Source organism: Chrysochloris asiatica, unplaced genomic scaffold (genome assembly GCF_000296735.1).
Source record: "Chrysochloris asiatica unplaced genomic scaffold, ChrAsi1.0 scaffold00254, whole genome shotgun sequence".
NCBI classification, from domain to species: Eukaryota; Metazoa; Chordata; class Mammalia; order Afrosoricida; family Chrysochloridae; genus Chrysochloris; species Chrysochloris asiatica.
Genome location: NW_006408772.1, coordinates 1,601,625 through 1,621,318, shown reverse-complemented (window position 1 = coordinate 1,621,318; position 19,694 = coordinate 1,601,625). Strand labels below are relative to the sequence as shown.

Here is a 19,694-nt window from a genome sequence, read left to right as displayed (position 1 = left end):
TCGAAAGTCTTTGTATAGTCAATAAAGCATAGGTAAACATCTTTCTGATATTCTCTGCTTTCAGCCAAGATCCATCGGACATCAGCAATGATATCTCTTGTTCCACGGCCTCTTCTGAATCCATCTTAAACCTCTGGAAGTTCTCTGTCAATGTATGATTGTAGCCGTTTCTGTATTACCTTTAGCAAAAGAAATAAGAACTTGGGTAGAAAAATTTAAGACAACTGAATAAGAATCAATTATTTTGATTTATGAAAGACAGATGCATTTATGACAGTTTTATGATTCACTTAGTGATACATGCACTGAGAAGTATTATACATGAGACTATATCATCTTTTTTATTTCCAAATAACTTACTTGAGCCCATAATCAATTTAGTTACTAAAATCTCTAAATCTAATCTTCCTTTATAGTCCTACCTCATTCCTAAATGGGTGTCAGGAAAGTGGGTTTTTATAATATATACATACATTAACTATTGATCTTTATTTATGGATTGTAAATAACAAAATTCTTTGAAAAGAATATGTAACAAGTCCAGAACTGAAAGCCCTGAATTTCAGAAATTCGGGGCTTTGGATGTAACACATTCAAAGCACAAACACTGATGAAAGCAAAGAGATTCTAGCATAAAAACAAACACAGACCTGTGTGGGTATTTTTAAAAACATGCTTGTTTTGGCAAAAAAAATATATATATATTTTTTTATATATATTTTACATAGTTTTCTGAATATCTTACCAAACTTGAATCATTTAGGATCAAAACCATGTTTTATTACTTTGATGCGATGCAAGATTAGAGCTGGGAGGGAAATCACTTACAATGTTCATACTCTATTGGTTTTGTTGTTTTTGGATATATTCAAAAGTAGTGCCGATAAGGTAATTGCCAGATGGTTCTGTTATAGAAAACAAAGTTCATCTATGAAGATTTTCTTTTAAGCTGAAAATTTTTGGCAAAGTGGAAGCTAAATGGTTCATCAGAGCTTACTTACATTATCTCTTGGTACATTTTGCATTCATTCTGGCTACTTTAAAAACTGTTGAGAATACATCTTAAAGTTTTGAACATATCAGTGCTTTGTTAATTTTGTTATAAATGTTGAATCATCTTCTTACATAAGCTAAGTCATGTGCTATTTTTTTTCTTTTCATATATCACATAAAACAACCCTTTCCAATATAAAGCATACAAGGTAGGTACATTGGCATTAGCCTCAGTCAGATTTCACAGGTCACAGCTTGAACTGCTCACCAACTGGAAACGTGCTATATTGAACTTTGGAATTAGATTGTCTTTTCTATTGCTTAAGCCTAGGCCTTAATCAGGCAAAGAAAAGTTCAAAGATAGTATTAATTTTGACTCACCTTTCTTTTCGCATTGTAATTGCCTTTTAGAAGGGTGGAGAGATTGCCTACCTCATAATTTAGGGACAAAAAAGAGGAGATATTTCCCATAAGTACTATCTGCTAAAAAGGGGGCATAGATCATTCTTCAAAAATGCTGCTGTGTGTGACTTAATTATTTTAATGATCACTTTAAGTTTTTAGAGTCCAACAATGATCTTTCAGTTAAGGGATTATACCTTTGAGAAAGTCAAAAGAAATGGCAATAGTTAAGGTTTTTCTCTTATGTTTTACTTTTTTTTTTTTTGTAATAGCAGTGCCTCAATCGCCTAATCATTAAGTGCTAGAGATGGATAAGATACCATATCCTCATATACATTAGATCCATTTCTCAAAACAATGATGAGTCACAATATCATGAAGGTCACAGTGATTTGTTCTACTCTACTGATTTAAAAGCCATTTTCCTTGGCTTGTGAGTTGCATGCTGGATACCATGAATGAAATCACAACATTCCTATTTGTTTCCCCTTTTCTTCCTTCACAAGACATTAAACTAATAATGTTAGACAAAAAGCTTCAATACTTTTGACTATAGAAGTCTAGTCAGACCTTTTACATTGATAGGAAATGTGCAAATTAATGATCAGACCCATTATTTTGTTAACTGCTAGTGGTCAGCCTTTTCTTACCCCATTCATTCTACCCAATTGGCTATGCTGTTATTACTTATGCTGTTTTTATTGTTAAATTCCAACTCATAGCAACCCTGCATAGGGTTTCTGAGGAGTGACTGGTGAGTTTGAACCTCTGTAGCAGTCCAGTAATTATCCTACAGTGCAATATCAAGATTCCACTATACAGAGTCTCTTTAGTATGTTTACTTCCTTTTCAAGTCTTAATTTTATGATTATTTTAAATTAGAGTCTACACACACACACACACACACACAATGTGTATGTTTATGTATTTGATATGCAAAAAGATTCTTCAGAGAAAAGGGGATGAGAAGGGAGAGGAAGAAGAAATGAAGAGCAATTTTGTCTTAGGTGTTATATAGTGCTGTCTTTATTGCCTTTCTTATGCGATATTTCTTAGAAATTTTATGGAGTTTCTCTTTTTTTCAGGAACAACTTGGGTCAGTGAAATACTAGATTTGATCTATAACAACGGAGATGTTGAGAAATGTAAACGAGATGCAATATATAACCGAGTACCATTCATGGAACTGATAATCCCTGGCATCATCAATGGTATTTTTCAAATTGTTCTTTTTCACTATAGAAGCAAATTTCCCTTTTTGTGATGTTTGAAAGAGTCATAGTGGAAAATTATACATACAGTTGAGTTGTAAGAGTGATGGTCCATTGGTCCATTTTGCTCCTAAACAATAGATCAGCAGTTTGAACCGACCAATTTTGTGGGAGAAAGACATTTCAGTCTATTTCCATGAAGATTTACAGTTTTGAAAACCCTAAAGGAGCAATTCTATTCTGATCTATAAGGGTGCAGTAAGTTAGAATCAAGACTCCACTCATCAATTGAGTTTGGTTAGATTTAGTATTTTAGAACAGTGAAATATAGGCTATGCAAATAACTATATTACACTGCTCATTCACATAAACATAACTTGGGCATAAGTATAGATTTTGATATAATTTTTTTTTTTCTTAGTAAAGTAGATGGAAGTCTTCAACAAGTGAATATCAGGGAAAGAAAATGCAATGTTTTACTCAATATAAATTTATGTATGTAGTTGGTTAACTTATTTATAAACTAGAGAGACTATGGAAATAAATGGTTTTGCAATGAAACATTTTAAAGACAGGTGAAACTATCTTACATTTAGTTTAATCTTAAAATTTGAATATCAAAAAGTTGGAAAGGGAGTTTGAAATTCTCTGGCTCATGTTCTTATCATAACTAAGAAAAAAATAAAAATATGTGAAGGAAAAATCAAGACATCTTGACTCTTGACCCACTGCTCCTTCTGTTCTACCAAGGTATATCTAAGTATTTTATGGACATTTATGAAGATAATAAACTTCTTCTACTGATAGGTAATAAAGTAGTCTAAATTTTAGGAGCATAGCCATTTTATGACTAACCATTTCAAGTCATATAATGAAATTTAACTACCTAAGGTCTTAGATTATATTTAAATTAACTTTCATGATTTCACATTTGTAATATATAGTTTGTTAATTTTGGTATTTGTAGGCACTGAGCAGCTGAAAAATATGCAGTCTCCTCGATTGGTAAAAACACATCTACCTGTTCAACTTCTCCCTTCTTCATTCTGGAAGAATGACTGCAAGGTAGCACATTTTAAGGAAAACTGTCGTTATTTGTGTTGTCATTTCTTTTAATAATTATTCATATGTGTAGATATGGCAACCTATGGATAAGTCACTATAAAAATAATTTGACCCTATATCCCAGGGATTAAATAAGACCAGTGCATTCAACAGTGATTTGTATTCCAATACTTAGAGACTAGATTCAGTGACAGAGTCTGGTCTCAAAGTTGCTTGTCATTCTAACTAAATGCCTTCGCTCATTGCCAACTGCTTTTAAACAATAATCAGATTGCACCAGAATTTATTTCTCCTAAATAACTCATCATACTTTCAAAAGACAAATATAATAATTTCTAATTATGGATTAGTTTTAGGCTTCTTTTTTATAAACATTTTATTGAAGTATAACATTCATGGAGAAATGTGCATAAATTATTAATATACAGTTTGATGAATTCTATAAAGTAAGCATGTCTATGAAACTATCACCCAAATTAAGAAAGGCAACATTACCATTACCCCAAAAATTCAGTTCCTGTCCATTCCATTCACTAACCTCCAACCGCTATCCTGAATGCTTTTGCCATAAATTAGTTTGCTTGTTTTGCCTGTAATTATATAAATATCAATTGCCATAGAGTTGATTCTGAGTCATGTGTGTCAGAATAGAATTATGCTTCCTATTATTTTCTGTGACTAATTTTTTGGAAGTAGATTGGCAGGTCCTTCTTCCCAGGTGTATCTGAATGGACTCCAATTTCCAACTGCAATTAGTGGGAAATGAATCTGGAAAGTGCATCTTCAGCCCAGTGATCTAGCATTGGCATTGGATTGAAAGGACTGTTTGAACTAAAAGGTTGGCAGTCAGACCCACCAGCTGCTCCTTAAAAGCACTATACAGGGCCACTATGAGTCAAGACTGAGTTGATGGCACTTAACAACAACAACATTTTTATCTAGGTGATTCTAAGTCATGAAGATCCCATGATACAGTGTAAAATTGCCCCATGGGTTTTTCTTGCTGTAATTCTTATAGAAGCAGGTTGCCAGACCTTTTATTGTGATTCCTCTGCCAAATTTTCAGCTACTAGTTGAGTCCTGATGTGGCACTATAGGACAAGTACTCAACCACAAGGTCAGTTTCATTTTCAAAACCCATGGTTCAAACTTTACAGACGCTCCTCAGAAACCCTAAATACATGTTTGTATGTGTGGCTTTCTCTTCAAAGTCAAATTAAACTCAAAGAAATCATAAAATAGGGCTATGATTTGTTATCTTAATCTAAATAGCGTCACTATGAGTCAGAATTGACAGCACTATGCAACAACAAAGTTGAGTATTTAAGCCATCCAGTGAGCCTTTTTTATTGTTGTTGTTAAGTGTTGTTGAGTTGGTTCTGACTCACAGTGTTCATGTGTAGGATTGCCATTAAACAGGTGGTGGGTTTGAACCTTCAAACTTGTGGCTAGTAGTCCAGCACTTATCTAATTTGTTGTTGTTGTTTTTAAGCGCCATTTAGTCAGTTACAATTCACGGGGAACCTGTATAGGATTTCTGAGGAAGGACTAAGGGGTTTGAATCTCTGACTTTGCAATTAACTGTCCAGTCCTTATCCTAGAGTTTCACACCTTTAAGATACTGAGAAAAACTCTTTTACACTTGAAAAAAAACCGATTGATTGTACTTTCATCATAATTATACAGAGTGTCATTGTACATGTTTATATGTGTGGCTTTCTCTTTACCTTCAGAGTCAAATTAAACTCAAAGAAATAATAAAATAGGGTTATGATTTGTTATCTTAATTCCAGCAGTAAAATCTTTGTAAGGCCTTGCTATTAATTAGGAGAATGGAAGAATGTCTTCAGGATAGCCTTGTCTTCTACACTGAGGCAAACTGCAAACAGATCTTGCTAAGGATCTATTGATCAAGTGATGCTGAAAGGAAAAAAAAAAGAGTCTCCTAGTATTGGAATATGGAGTAACTGTAAACATTTATAGTTATTATTTTCTCAAGAAGTTACCTTGAAAGTCTCAAATTTTAGAACTATATACTCAGTCTTTTGAAATACCTCTTTTCAGTCACTCCTTTCCTCCTTCCATCTTTGTTTCAGAATATAAGGACTACTATTTGTGGTGCTGTGGGTTAATGCGTCAGACTGTAAAGCCATTTGAACTGCAAGGTCAGTGGTTCAAGCTCACCAGCTGCTCCTTGGAAACCCTATACAAGGTCGCTATGGGTCGGAACTGACTCGATGGCACTTGGCACTTAACAACAGCAACATCAATGACTTGGAGTCCTGGTGTGGCACTGTGGGCTAATGTGTCAGACTGCAAAGTCATTTGAACTGCAAGGTCGGTGGTGCAAGCTCATCATCTGCTTCTTGGAAACCCTATACAGGGACTCTATGCGTCGGAATCGACTCTACGGCAATTAACAACAGCAATCAATAACTTGGGAGTATAAAGTTTCCATTTTTCTGCCCATCATTTAGAGAAAAGCAAGTTCTAGTCCCATTTAGGTGAAAGGAGATTATTCCTGAATGGTGGTGGCTGTGTGCCGTGGAGTCGGTTCCGACCCATAACGACCCTGTACAGGATTTCCAAGGCTGTAAATCTTTACGGGAGCAGAATGCCTCATCTTTCTCCCGTGGAAAAGCTGGTAGCTTCGAACTGCTGGCCTTGCGGTACACAGCCTGGTTCATAACCACTACGTTACCAGAGCTCCTTTATTCCTGAATACTCTTCCTTTTAAAATATATTTGCCACATGGGTGGCTGGGGCATTGGTTTTATTAGCTGTGCCTCAGAAATATATAGATTTAATGGATTTCAGTGTACTTGTCTGGAAACCTAATTACCAATGTGGCATAACTATATCATTTCTATTGGAAAATGTGTTCAAAATCCTTGCCTCAAAGCTGACTCAAAAGTTTTATGCAGAAAATAAAATTTAATCACATGTAACTCATTGTAATCAGCAATGATTATTATGTATCCATGATTGTAGGCACAATGAAGATTATTGAATCTTTCCTGACTAAATTTACCAAAATACTAATTTATTTTAAATGAAAAAACTTGCACTAATTCGGTATTTACTTCATAACTTATTTGTTACTAATGATTTAAATTTCTTTCAAGAAAACTATTCTAAATTTAAGAATAATACCAATTCAATTTAAATTTTTATTTTTATTGTAGCTTTTTTATACTTCAGATTGTTTTCTTTTTCCAAAGTCTAAAGAGAAAGCAAGAGCATGAAAGAAATGTCTGCATTAAAACAATTTGTATAGCTTTAAATATCAAGCTTTGTTTTTGTTGTTGCTTTAAAGTACCATCAAGTTGGTTCCAACTCATAGTAACTCTGCATAAGGGTTCTGAGGAGCATCTGGTGGGTTTGAACCATCAACCTCGTTTATCCTACAGTCCAGTGCTTACCCTACAGTGCCACACCAGAATATAAAGAAATAGGACTGTAAATTCTAAGATTAGGAAATGTTGTTGCTATTGTTAAGTGCCATTGATTCAATTCTGATTCATAGAGACCCTGTATGAGATTTCTTTTTGGGACAGCTGGTGGATTTGAACTGCTATCCATGCAGTTCACAGTCCAATGCTCATCCTATAGTGCTACACCAGGATTAGGAAATAGAAAAACAAAATTAAGCATAATATCAGGATAAGCATAAATTTAATAACTATTAAAGAAAATAAATAAAATTGTGATTTCCCATTTCTCTGCACAGATGATCTATGTGGCACGAAATGCCAAAGATGTGGCTGTCTCTTACTATTATTTCTACCAAATGGCAAAAATGCATCCAGAGCCTGGTACCTGGGAGGAGTTCCTGGACAAATTCATGGATGGGAAAGGTGAGTCCAATTATTCCTTTCATCTTGGAGGTCTTTTTACAAGGTAATACAAAGTTCTAATACAAAGATACAGAGATACAAAGAGCGAGAGTCAGTAGTTGGAAAATATGGCCACAGTGATTGAAATGATGCTGGAAATTGCATGGTAGAATTTTTCAAGACCAATGACTAACTCAACCACATCATTAATATCATATGCAAATAAAATTTTGCTAAAGGCAATACAAAAATGGCTGCAACAATACACAGACAAGGAACTACCAGAGGTACATGCCAATTCAGATGAGGATGTGGAACGAGGAATATCATCGCTGACTTCAGATTAATCTTGGCTGAAAGCAGAGAATTTCAGAAAGCTGTTCACCTGTGTTTTTATTGACTGTGAAAAGGTTTTCAGCTGTGTGGATCATGACTCGCTCTGGAAAACACTATGAAGAATGAGCATCTGGAACACTTAATTGTGCTCATAAGGAACCTGTACGTAAACAAAAGGCAGTCATTCAACTAGAACAAGGGGACACTGTATAGTTTAAAGTGAGGAAAGTCGCATGTCAGGGTATATTCTTTCACCATATTTATTCAGTCTGTATGCTGATAAAATAATCCAAGAAGCTGGATTATTAGAAAAAGAATGATACATCAGGATTAGAGGAAGACTCATTAACAACTTGTGATAAGCAGATGACACAATATTGCTTACTGAAAGCTAAGGAAACTAAAAATACTTACTGATGATTATCAGACAACAGCCTTTGGGATGGGTTGCCCCTCAATGTAAAGGAAGCAAAAATCCTTACCACTGGAACAATAATGCCAAAGATGTGGCTGTCTCATGATAAATGGAGAAAAGATTGAAGTTGTCAAAGGCTTCATTTTGCTTGGATTCACCATCAACACTCGTGAAGGCAGCAGTCAAAAACCAAATGACATATTGCATTATGAAAATTTGCTAGACACGACCTCTTTAAATTGTTCAAGAGCAAAGATGTGAGTTTAAGGACAAAGGTATGCCTGACCCAAGCCATGGTATTTTCAGTAGCAACATATGCATGTGAAAGTTGCACAGTGAATAAGGAAAAGTGTGAGAACATTGATGCATTTGAGTTATGGTTTTGGAGGATCAGCAAAAATGAAGGAGACTTGGAATGAGATGGATTGGCACAGAGGCATTAGCAATGGACTCAAACATAGCAACAACTGTGAGTATGACACAGGACCATGTGGTGTTTCGTTCTGTTTTATATAGGGTTACTATGGGTTGGAAATGACTCAACAGGACCTAACAACCATAATAGTGATTTATTCATTGCAAATAAAAATTTAAGCAGCATAAAAGGTGACTATCCACTCCGATCTAACCATATGGAACACACCAGAATCAAATTGACTACATCTGTGGGAAAAAATGGTGGAAAAATTTAATATCAGCAGCAAAAACAAGACCAGAGGCTGACTGTAGAATCAACCATACAATTTCCCATATGCAAGTTCAAGCTGAAGCTGAAGAAAATTAACACAAGTCCAAGTCTACAAGAGCCAAAATATGACCTTGAACATATCCTATCTAATTTAGAGACCATCTCAAGAACAGATTTGATGCATTCGACAATAGTGACAGAAGACTAGAAGAGTTGTGGAGTGACATCAACAAGGAAAAAAGCAAAATTTAGTCATTTAAATGATAGGAAAGAAAGAAAAAAAAAAAACTCAATTGATGAATGGATGTCAGAAGAGGCTATGAATTTTGCTTTCTAGTGTAGAGATGGAAGTCAAAGGAATGAACAGCAAATTTCAAAGTAAAGTATTATATGAAATGTGTGAAGAACTGGAGTTAAAAAACCAAAAGGGAAGAACATGCTCTGCATTTATCAAGATGAAAGAGTCTGAGAAAAGCTTCAAGCCCTCAACTTGAAATACTGAAGTATTCCCTGGGCAAAATATCGAATGATGCAGAAAGCATCAAAAGAAGACTGAAGGTTTACATAGAAATTTTGAAATGATCTGTTCATCTCTTTTACATTAAGAAGTTATCTTTTCTCCTTCTTACTAGTCTTAGTCTGGAAGCTCTGCTGAAACCTGTCCACCCTGACCCTGCTGGAATTGAAGATACCAGTGGCATAGTTTCTAGCATTAGAGCAACAAACAAACCCCCACAGTATGACAAGTTGATAGACAAGGAGTGGTCTTTAGTTCATAGGTATCAATAAATGTGTGTTGACCAACATGATTTATAATAACATTTAGCAATTATTTATTCACTTAAATAGTTAAAAATTTGAACATATTTTATCTTTAAATTTAGTGAGTTTTGGCTCCTGGTATGATCATGTGAAGGGCTGGTGGGAGAAGAAGAAAGATTATCGTATACTTTACCTATTTTATGAAGACATGAAAGAGGTAAGGGGGAACAGAATTTCTTTATATTTGGCCAATGTACTATCCTATCAATTCTTGAAGCCATCTACTTCTTTCAACAACTAATTCCACCCACCCTAATCTAGGCATACATATTATCTTGAAGTACCTTTTCTATTATCCACTCAGCTAAAATAATCCTTTCAAGGACTAAATCAGAATATGTTTCCACCTGGTTTCAAATCTCAATCACTTCTGTCCCTACATAAAATCTAATGTCATTAAAATAATGTATACAATTTGCTATAATTCCAACTGCTGTTTCTACCACTTTTTCCTTTCTCATTGAGTCTATCAAATCACTCCTTCCCACTATTTGCAGAATAACCACTTCTTATCCTTCAAGTCTTACCTTAAATGTCACCTCTACACATAATTCTTTCCTGACCACAATGTCAAATAATCCTCTCTAGTCTGTTAAATTACAAAAAATGTGCAAAGATCTGGAGTCAGAAAACCAAAAAGAAAGAACACGCTCAGCATTTCTCAAGCTGGGGGAACTGAAGAAACAATTCAAGCCTTGACTTTCGTTATTGAAAGATTATCTGGGCAAATTATTGAATGATGCAGAAAGCATCAAGAGAAGATGAAAGGAATACACACAGTCACTGCACCAAAAGAAAATGTTCAAACATTTCAAGAGGTACCATATGATCAAGAGCCAATGATACTGATGGAGGAAATTCAAGGTGCATCGAAGTAATTGAAAAAGAACAAGGCACCAGGAATTGATGGAATAAACATTGAAATCTTTCAAGAAAGTGAGGCGGCACAGGGGGCATTCACTCATCTATGCCAAGAAATCTAGAAGACAACCATCTGGCCAAGAGATTGGAAGAGATCCATATTTGTGCCCATTCCAAAGAGAGGTGACCCAATGGAATGCGGAATCATCGGACAATCTCTTTGATATTCCATGTGAGTAAAGTTTTTCTAAAGGTAATACAGAAACGGCTACAATCATACATTGACAGAGAACTTCCAGAGGTTTAAGACAGATTCAGAAGAGGCCATGGAAGAAGGAATATCATTGCTGATGTGCGATGGATCTTGGCTGAAAGCAGAGAATATCAGAAAGATGTTTACCTGTGCTTTATTGACTATGCAAAGGCTTTCAATTGTGTGGATCATGACAAGCTATGGACAACATTACAAAGTATGAGTATTCTGGAACACTTAATTGTGCTCAGGAGGAATCTGTACCTGGACCAAGAGGCAGTTGTTTGAACAGAACATAGGAACGCTGAATGTTTTAAAATTAAGAAAGGTGTGCAACAAGGTTGTATTCTTTCACCATACTTATTCAACCTGTATGCTGAGCAAATAATCCAAGAAGCTGGGTTCTATGAAGAAAAACACGGTATCAGGGTTTAACATATGCATGTGATACAACCTTGCTTGCTGAAAGTGAAGACTACTTAAAACATTTACTGATGAAGCTCAAAGAGCACAGCCTTCGGTATGGATTACAACTCAATGTCAAGAAAACAAAAATCCTCACCACTGAAACAATAAACAACATTCTTATCAATGGGGAAAAGATTGATGTTATCAAGGACTTCATTCTTCTTGGATCAACTATCAACACTCATGGAAGCAGCAGTCAAGAAATCAAAAGATGTATTGCATTAGGCAAATCTGCTGCACAAGACCTATTTAAAGTGTTGAAGAGCAAAGATGTCAGCTTGAGGACTAAGGTACTCCTGACCCAAGTCATGGTATTTTCCATAACCTCACATGCATGCGAAATCTGGACAATGAATAAGGAAGACCAAAGAAGAATTGACGCCTTTGAGTTATGGTGTTGGATGAGAATACTAAAACTGCCATGGGCTGCCAAAAGAACCAATAGACTGTGTTGGAGGAAGTGCAGCCAGAGTGCTCCTTGGAGGCCAGAATGGCCAAACTTTGTCGCTCATACTTCAGACATATTGTCAGGAGGGACCAGTTACTGGAGAAGGATATCATATTTGGTAAGGTAGAGGGTCAGAAAAAAAACGGAAGACACCCAGTGAGATGGATTGGTAAAATGACCACATCAATGAGCTCAAGCACGGCAACAGTAATGAGGTTGACCCAAGATAGGGGAGTGTTTTGTTCTGCTGTGCATAAGGTCGCTATGAGTCAGTACCAACTTGATGGCACCTAACAACAACAACCACAACTTCTGTTGATTCTATCTGTGTGTTTTTTATATTTGGTTGAAATCTAAGCTCCTTGAATTTGAAACTGTAATTATCTTGGCAATGGTAGTTTCCTCAGTGTCAATCACAGTGGAAAGAGAATGTCATTTGCTTACAAAAAAATTAAAACATTTTATTTTCTCATCTTCCACCTGATTATTATTAATATGTAAAAAGAATTCCATCTCTAATTTGATTGAAATATTTAGCCTGATTTGTTTAAACAGTCCTTTTTGCGACATTCTCTATAGGTCTTTAGTTTTGTAACATAGTCTCTTAAATATATGTCATGTAGTCTGTCCATACCCTTTTCCTCTTTAAGATAATGCCTGTGCATTTTGGGTAAGTGATGAAGTACAAGACATCTTGTGAGGGAAGGAGAGAGCAATGTCAACTGACTCTATAAAGTGATTTTCTTTATCGCCTGAGTTCTGTGAGTTATACTGACATTCAAAACTGAAACTATTTCCTCCACTACATTGTCATACTATAACCTTATTAAATGTATTGCCTGCTCAATGACTAAATCTACCTGTGATGATTCTTTTTTTCTTTCTAATTCTGTCAGGATCCAAAGTGCAGTCTTCATAAGTTGTTACAGTTCCTAGAAAAAGACCTGCCAGAAGAAACAGTGGATAAAATTCTCTATCATAGCTCATTCAATGTGATGAAAAAGAACCCAAGTGCAAATTATACCACTATGAATACAGCTGAAATGGACCATTCTGTGTCACCTTTCATGCGAAAGGGTAAGGACATCATATAACAATTTTTGTACAGCTTGTTGGCCATAACATGGAATTTGTAAGAAAGCAAAAAGTGACACTGTAATAATATACAGAGAGACATTGGGTATACTAAGAATGAAAAACAAATCTGTGCAGAGAAATTGTATCTTTGATGCAAGCCTAATATATAAGACAAATCTTCTAATGAAAAAAATGTTTTTCCTCAACAAGCATCAGACTTGGATGTTATAAGACAATGGAAGTCAGGCAACATAACCAACACAAGGGTAGAATTGTATAGCTTATAATTGTACTTACTGCTAATAAGTTGTATATCTGCAAACATTGAATTGGCAAAAGTTGTGTGATACATATATTTACAAAAACAGCAGAAGGCTGCTGAGGATAGTTATATACAATAAAAAACCCTATGGGATTTGGTACCTTGGTTTGGAGATTGAGATTCATGGCTTCATGGCACAACATGGATAATTGGCCTATTAATATGCTTAGTGTTTCTCTTCTATCATCTAGTTTGTAGTGTAGTATCCTGGTGTGGCACTGCAGGATAAGTACTGGACTACAAGGTCAGTTTGAACCTTGAGATTGGCAGTTCAAACTTACTAGCCGCTCCAAAGCTGACAAGAGCCCATTCAAGGCACAGCAATTGTTTTTTGTTTTTTTTTTAAATGTTTGTTTAGCTTGAACAAGTAGAAAGAAAAGATAGAAATAGCAGAGGATATAAACAACTGCTTCTTTGCAATGAGATCAGAACTGGATGGTTCCCAGCTACTATTACTGGACATTCTGATTAGATTCCATAGTAGAATTCTGATATAAAGGGAGAAAAATTGCAGAACATGATTTAAAATTCTCATGGACTTCAGACTTCCTGGAGTCATAAGGCTAAGTGAGCTGCTGAAACTATTGCCCTGAGATAATGTTTAATCTTAAACCAAAAATATTTCCTGAAATATTAATAGCCAGACAACAATTGAGCTTAACCAGTTAAAACTTATCTGTCATGAGCATTATGTTCTTTTAAGAACTAGCTACAAGAAGGCTTCAAAAATTTTGTAGAAAATAGAATTAAATTTATAATGGAAATTTTTGAATCCCCTTTGTATAGTGGATCAAACTTACTACAGCAACTCAAATCATCAGATAAATAAACTGAAAAGAATTTCAAAATCTATGTTGGAAAGTCTGTAGTGTTTCTATGATTGTATCTGTTTTCTAAAATATTTTTGGGATTCTTAAAAATTAAGTCAAGAAATTAAGTATATAAAGTTACAAAAACATGTGCTTTAAATTTAGAGTCAGTGATTAGATGTGCAAAGAAAATAATCAGAAGGGGTTTAAAGCTCTATTACAACTAAAAAAAAATTCCTTTAAAAAGGCTTTAAATGATATCTGCTGTATGTTTAAGATCATACCAGTGTCATATATGATCAATGTCATTTTTCAAAAAAAAGAGAACTACAGAACCTTAGGAGACTGTGTATTTTATTGGGGAAAGAAATATTCAAAAAAGAAAGATAAGAAGGGTTATACAATTCAAAGACTGTAATCAGAGACACTAAATGGCACATGTAGAAAGTGCTGAAAGGTGCATATGCTCAACAACAGCAACAAAATAATAGAATTTTTTTTAAAGAATGCAATTCATTTAAATAACCTAGATCTTTATCAACCACCATAAAATTTTTGCTATGTAAGTTAGCTAGCATAAATTATGTTAAACCAAAGCAAACCTAACCCCACTGCCATCAAATTGATTCCCACTCACATGATTTCTAAAACTGTAGATCTTTTCAGGAGCAGAAAGCCTCACTTTTTTCCTTAGAGAGCCTGGAAGGTTTGAAACTTTCATGTTGTGGTTACTAAATTAATGAGGTTGTCATTACTATTGCTGTAAATCATTGTATCCTTAGCATTGAACTCAATGTATAGTATCTTGCACAAAATAGGCATTTTAAAAAATGTTTACTGAGCTGAATCATGTGCTTGTGTGTGAAACAAGTTGGTTGTTAGTATATGCATTAATCAGCTTTCTATAAAAAAAAAAATATATATATATATATATCAGTGTCAGTTTGAGGACTAAACTGCTCCTGACCCAAGTCATGGTATATTCAGTAGTCTCATACGTATGTGAAAGTTGGACAATGAATAAGGAAGACCATAGAAGACTTGATGGCAATGAATAAGGAAGACCATAGAAGACTTGCTACATTTGAGCTATGGTTTTGGAGAAGAATATTAAAATCAGATCCAGAAGATCAAACAAATCCGTGTACAAAGAAGTACAGCCAGAATACTCCTTAGAAACCAAGATGGCCAGACTTCAAGTCTCATTCTTTGGACATATCATCAGGAGGGACCAGTCCCTGGAGAAGAATATCATGCTTGGTAAACTGGAGGGACAGCAAAAAAGAGGGGGATCCCCAATGAGATGGATTGGCACAGCAGCAGTAACAATAGGCTCAAGTATAGCAGTAATTGTCAGGATGGCACAGGATCAGGCAGTGTTTCACTCTGTTGCACAGAGTCACTATAAGTGAGCACTGAATCAATGGCATTTAACAACAAGAAATTTTACTCCTTCAAGATTTTTTATATGGTCAGTCTTTTGAAAACTGAAAAATCCTACATGAGAGAAATCTGTTTAATTTTATATGATAATAAACAATTCCTAATCTTGCTTGATCATAGATGTATTTTTTTTCCCCTCATAAGATAGATTATCATCTTTTCTTTAAATTTTGTAATATATAGTTTTTAAATGAATCAAAATGTCTCTATTGTCTTTGTTAATAAAGCCCTTGAAACCTTTAATAAGTAAGGGTTTTGAGACATTGGCTTTCTCCCATTAATATTTTTCAGAGCTATTTAAAGTATGTATATGCTTGTGAAAGTTGGACAGTAAATAAGTAAGATCATAGAAAAATTGATGCATTTGAGTTATGGTGTCAGAGTAGAATATTAAAAGTATCATGGAGTGCTAGAATAACAAACAAATTTATGTTGGAAGAAGTATAGTCAGAATGCTCCTTAGAAGTTAGTTCGGCAAGACTTCTTCCCTTATACTTCAAACATATAGTCAGGAAGGGCCAGTCCTGGAGAATGATATCAGGCTAGAGAAAGTAGAGGGTCAGGGAAAAAAATGGAAGAAACCCAATGAGATGAATTGGCACAGTGACAGCAGCAATGTGCTTAAGCGTAACAAGGATTGTTTGGATGCCACAGGACTGGGTAGTGTTTCATTCTGTTAAGCAAAGTATGGCTATAAGTTGGAACAGACTGGATGGCACCTAACAACAACATTTAAGGTATGGAATCCTGGTGTGGTGCTGTAGAGTAAGCACTACACTACTAATCACAAGATCAGCAATTCAAGCCCACCAGTTACTTCTCAGAAAGCCTATACAAGATCTCTATGACTTGGAACTAACTCACCAGCATTTAACAACAATAAAATTTAAGGTATTTGTTTACCTACTAACTGCAAGGTTCTCCATTCAAACCACCTGTGGGATAAAGATGAGGCTTTCTTCTTTCTTCTCCATAGGAATTTACAGTCTCAAAAGCCCTACATGGAGTAGCTATGAATCAGAATCAACTAGATGGAATTGGATACTTAGGTATTGGTTCATTGTACATAATACTAGAAAAACCTGTGGGAATTTATACAAAATTAAGAAGGCCTAGGAGTTGGAAAGTACTGGTAGGCAGTGAGGAAGCGAACTACAGAGTAGCTATAATATTATGAAGTTTAAAGTTTTTTAAAAAAAAGTATAATAATTCAAATTAAAAGTGATCTTAAAAGATTTACAGTAGTCTTAAATTTGCCCTTTCATTTTATTAATTTTTTTTTTTCTTTTCAGGTATTTCAGGAGACTGGAAGAATCAGTTCACTGTGGCCCAGTATGAGAAATTTGAAGAAGATTATGCAAAGAAAATGAAAGGATCTACACTACAGTTTCGATCAGAAATCTAAGAAGATCTGATATTCCTCTAACTCTTTAACTGGCACTTAAGTTAAAAGGAAAAGGCAAATAAACAAAAACAAAACCTTTTGTATCTTTAATGAAAGAAAATTCTATATGTGATTTTCCCTGAGTTACTCACACTGTTGTTGTTAAGTGCCATTATTTGTGAGTTATAGAAGAACTGTCAAAGAATTTCAAAATCTATGTTGGAAAGCCTGTAGTGTTTCTATGATTGTATCTGTTTTCTAAAATATTTGGGATTCTTAAAAATTAAATCAAGAAGTTAAGTATATAAAGTTACAAAAACATGTGCTTTAAATTTAGAGTCAGTGATTAGATGTGCAAAGAAAATAATCAGAAGGGGTTTAAAGAAAACCCTTTTATTACAACAAAAAAGTCCCTTCAAAATTGCTTTGAATTATCTTTGCTATATGCTTAGGATCATACCAGTGTCATAAAGATCAATGTTTATTTTTGTTTTTGTTTTTTCACAAAAAGTTCATTGAAAGTTGTTATTCTAAAATGATTGAATATAGACTAATTTTTAGATCATTTATTAATCATAGTAACCTATCGTTATAGCTTATATATGAATTATCTTATTAATACTAAAAACATAATCAGTAAATATGTTATAGAAATATTGTCTGCATCATCATGTATTAACTATTGTCAGAGATAAAATAAATGAATATTTATTTATCATGAATCAAATGAATTAAAATTTATCAAACACAAGAACCCTTTTAGTATGGTTGTTATTGTTGTTATGTGCTGTGGGATCGGTTCCGACTCATAGCGACCCTATATAGGGTTTCAGAGGCTATAAATCATTACAGGAGCAGAATGCCTCATCTTTCTCCTGCGGAACAGCTGGTAGCTTCGAACTGCTTACCTTAAGGTTCACAGCCTGATTCATAACCACTACACTACCAGAGCAAAAAACTGCTAGTCATAAGGTTGGAGGTTCCAACCTACCAGTCACTCCATGGGAAAATGATGAGGTTTTCTGTTTCTAATAAAACTGTACAGCCTCAGAAACCCTATACGATGAGTCAAAATTGATTAGATGGCAGTGGGTTTGGTTTTGGTAAATGTGTAAATAATGTGCATTAGCTGAACTGAAAAGTTGGTCTGAACCACAAGGTCGGTGGTCAAGCTCACCAGCTGTTCCATGAAACCCTGTAGAAGGTCACTATGAGTCAGAACCAACACAAAAGCACTTAACAATATCAAGGCATAACAACAAATAAAGCATGGGTCTTATTTCAAATAACTTCAATTTTGGGTAAAGAAAATAAGAAAATACAGAGAAATGATTGTGAGATGAACATTAGGAAGAACCACAATGATAGTGATTATTAAAATCTTATTGTTGAACAAGTGCTGTGCTAAATTATTTTATAGCTTTACTTCAGTGCTCTAAAAATAAGCAATGCGGAGGTGGGGTTTGATGATAGATAGGGTAGAGGTGCAGGTGCTGTGAAGTTTGCCATCAGCAATACCACAGAATACCAAGCGAAGCGAGTTCAGGGCAGAGCTCGAAACTCAACCACATATCTAAGAATAATTTTAAATTTGGAAGGCTTATAGCTAGAGGAACTTGTAGCAGAAGCAATAAATTGTGTACTTTTGAATCTGTTGGGCTCTGTGGCCTGGAGCTGGCAACTTTGGCAAGACCAAACAGCAAGACCAAGCAGGGGAGAACAGACCCACCATGGAATAACACAGCGGGATCCTCAGAGCAAAAGTGGACACACTGTTTGCAAACCTCCATTCTTGTGATTACAGGGGGTGCCTGAGCAAGTGGACAACTCCCACATCCACCACTGGTGGGTTCCTCTGCCACGCATGCGCACAGATGCTCTAAGCCCGAGAGCTGGACCAGAACTGTTTTTTCAATAGGGAAAAGGCCAGAACAAGGGGAGTGGAGAGGGAAAGGAAGTTTAAAAACAAAACAGAGTGAAAATTTAATTAAATCCTGAAGCATAGCATAGCAACCTACAGTGGCATCTTGAAATTTATCAGATGGCTTTGAAGGTAAGAAGCTGAAAAATGACATTAAAGTCATACACATATTGGGCTACAGATTTTCTTTTTTTTTCTTCTCTCCCTCCTCTCCCCTTTCTGCAATTATAGACTACAGTATCCAATCTAGATCTTTTTTGTTGTTGTTGTTGTTGTTGTTGTTTTGGTGGGGTTTCTTTATTCTTGTTTTTTTGCTGTTGATGTTTTGCTGTTTTATGCTCCCTCTTTTACCTTTGGGGGACTCTTTATCTCCCTATATTACCCAAGAAGAAACAGCAACTGCTGCCATATAGTCAAGCTAAAATCACACTCTATATAGCACCAAAAGCTACAATCACACTCTACAAAGTACCTAATTCCAGGCAAGAACCAATACCAACTGCCATATACCAGGAAGGCAGACAACACCTGTGAAACTTACTCTGAGTTAAGCAATAAGAAGAGTGAAAAGGAAAGCCCACATCCTGATCACATCTACCTGGAGGCAATCAGAAACCATAAAAAATACCAAAACACACACTCAATTAAGTATTAAGGCCACAGATAAACACTAAACATGTCCAAAAAGCAAAAGCAGATAACCATGTTAGCACATATCCAGAAACAAGATAAAATGTCTTAGACAAATGACCTAGTGGTAGACATGAACTACATTCTGGAAGGAGGGCAGGCCTTGGAAATGCCTGAGAAGGAATTCAGAAAAATGGTTACAAATATTTCAAAACACTTTACAATGAATGGAACTGAGAAAAATAAGGAAGAAGTCAGAAAAGCACTAGAGGAACAATCAAATATAGATACAGCATCCCATCACCTCCAC

The 19,694-nt window shown here is 35.2% G+C and overlaps 1 protein-coding gene across 1 annotated transcript in view; it reads left to right on the top strand.

Moving 5' to 3' along the window:
* LOC102824543 (sulfotransferase 1 family member D1-like) overlaps positions 1–16,854 on the top strand; it is an 18,356-nt gene extending 1,502 nt beyond the window's left edge. Inside the window, exons 2-7 of the mRNA XM_006873768.1 lie at positions 2,481–2,606; positions 3,574–3,671; positions 7,402–7,528; positions 9,831–9,925; positions 12,695–12,875; positions 16,742–16,854. Coding sequence (XP_006873830.1) covers positions 2,481–2,606; positions 3,574–3,671; positions 7,402–7,528; positions 9,831–9,925; positions 12,695–12,875; positions 16,742–16,854 — 740 coding nt within the window. The remainder of the gene's footprint in view (positions 1–2,480; positions 2,607–3,573; positions 3,672–7,401; positions 7,529–9,830; positions 9,926–12,694; positions 12,876–16,741) is intronic.
* The last annotated feature ends 2,840 nt before the right edge of the window (positions 16,855–19,694 follow it).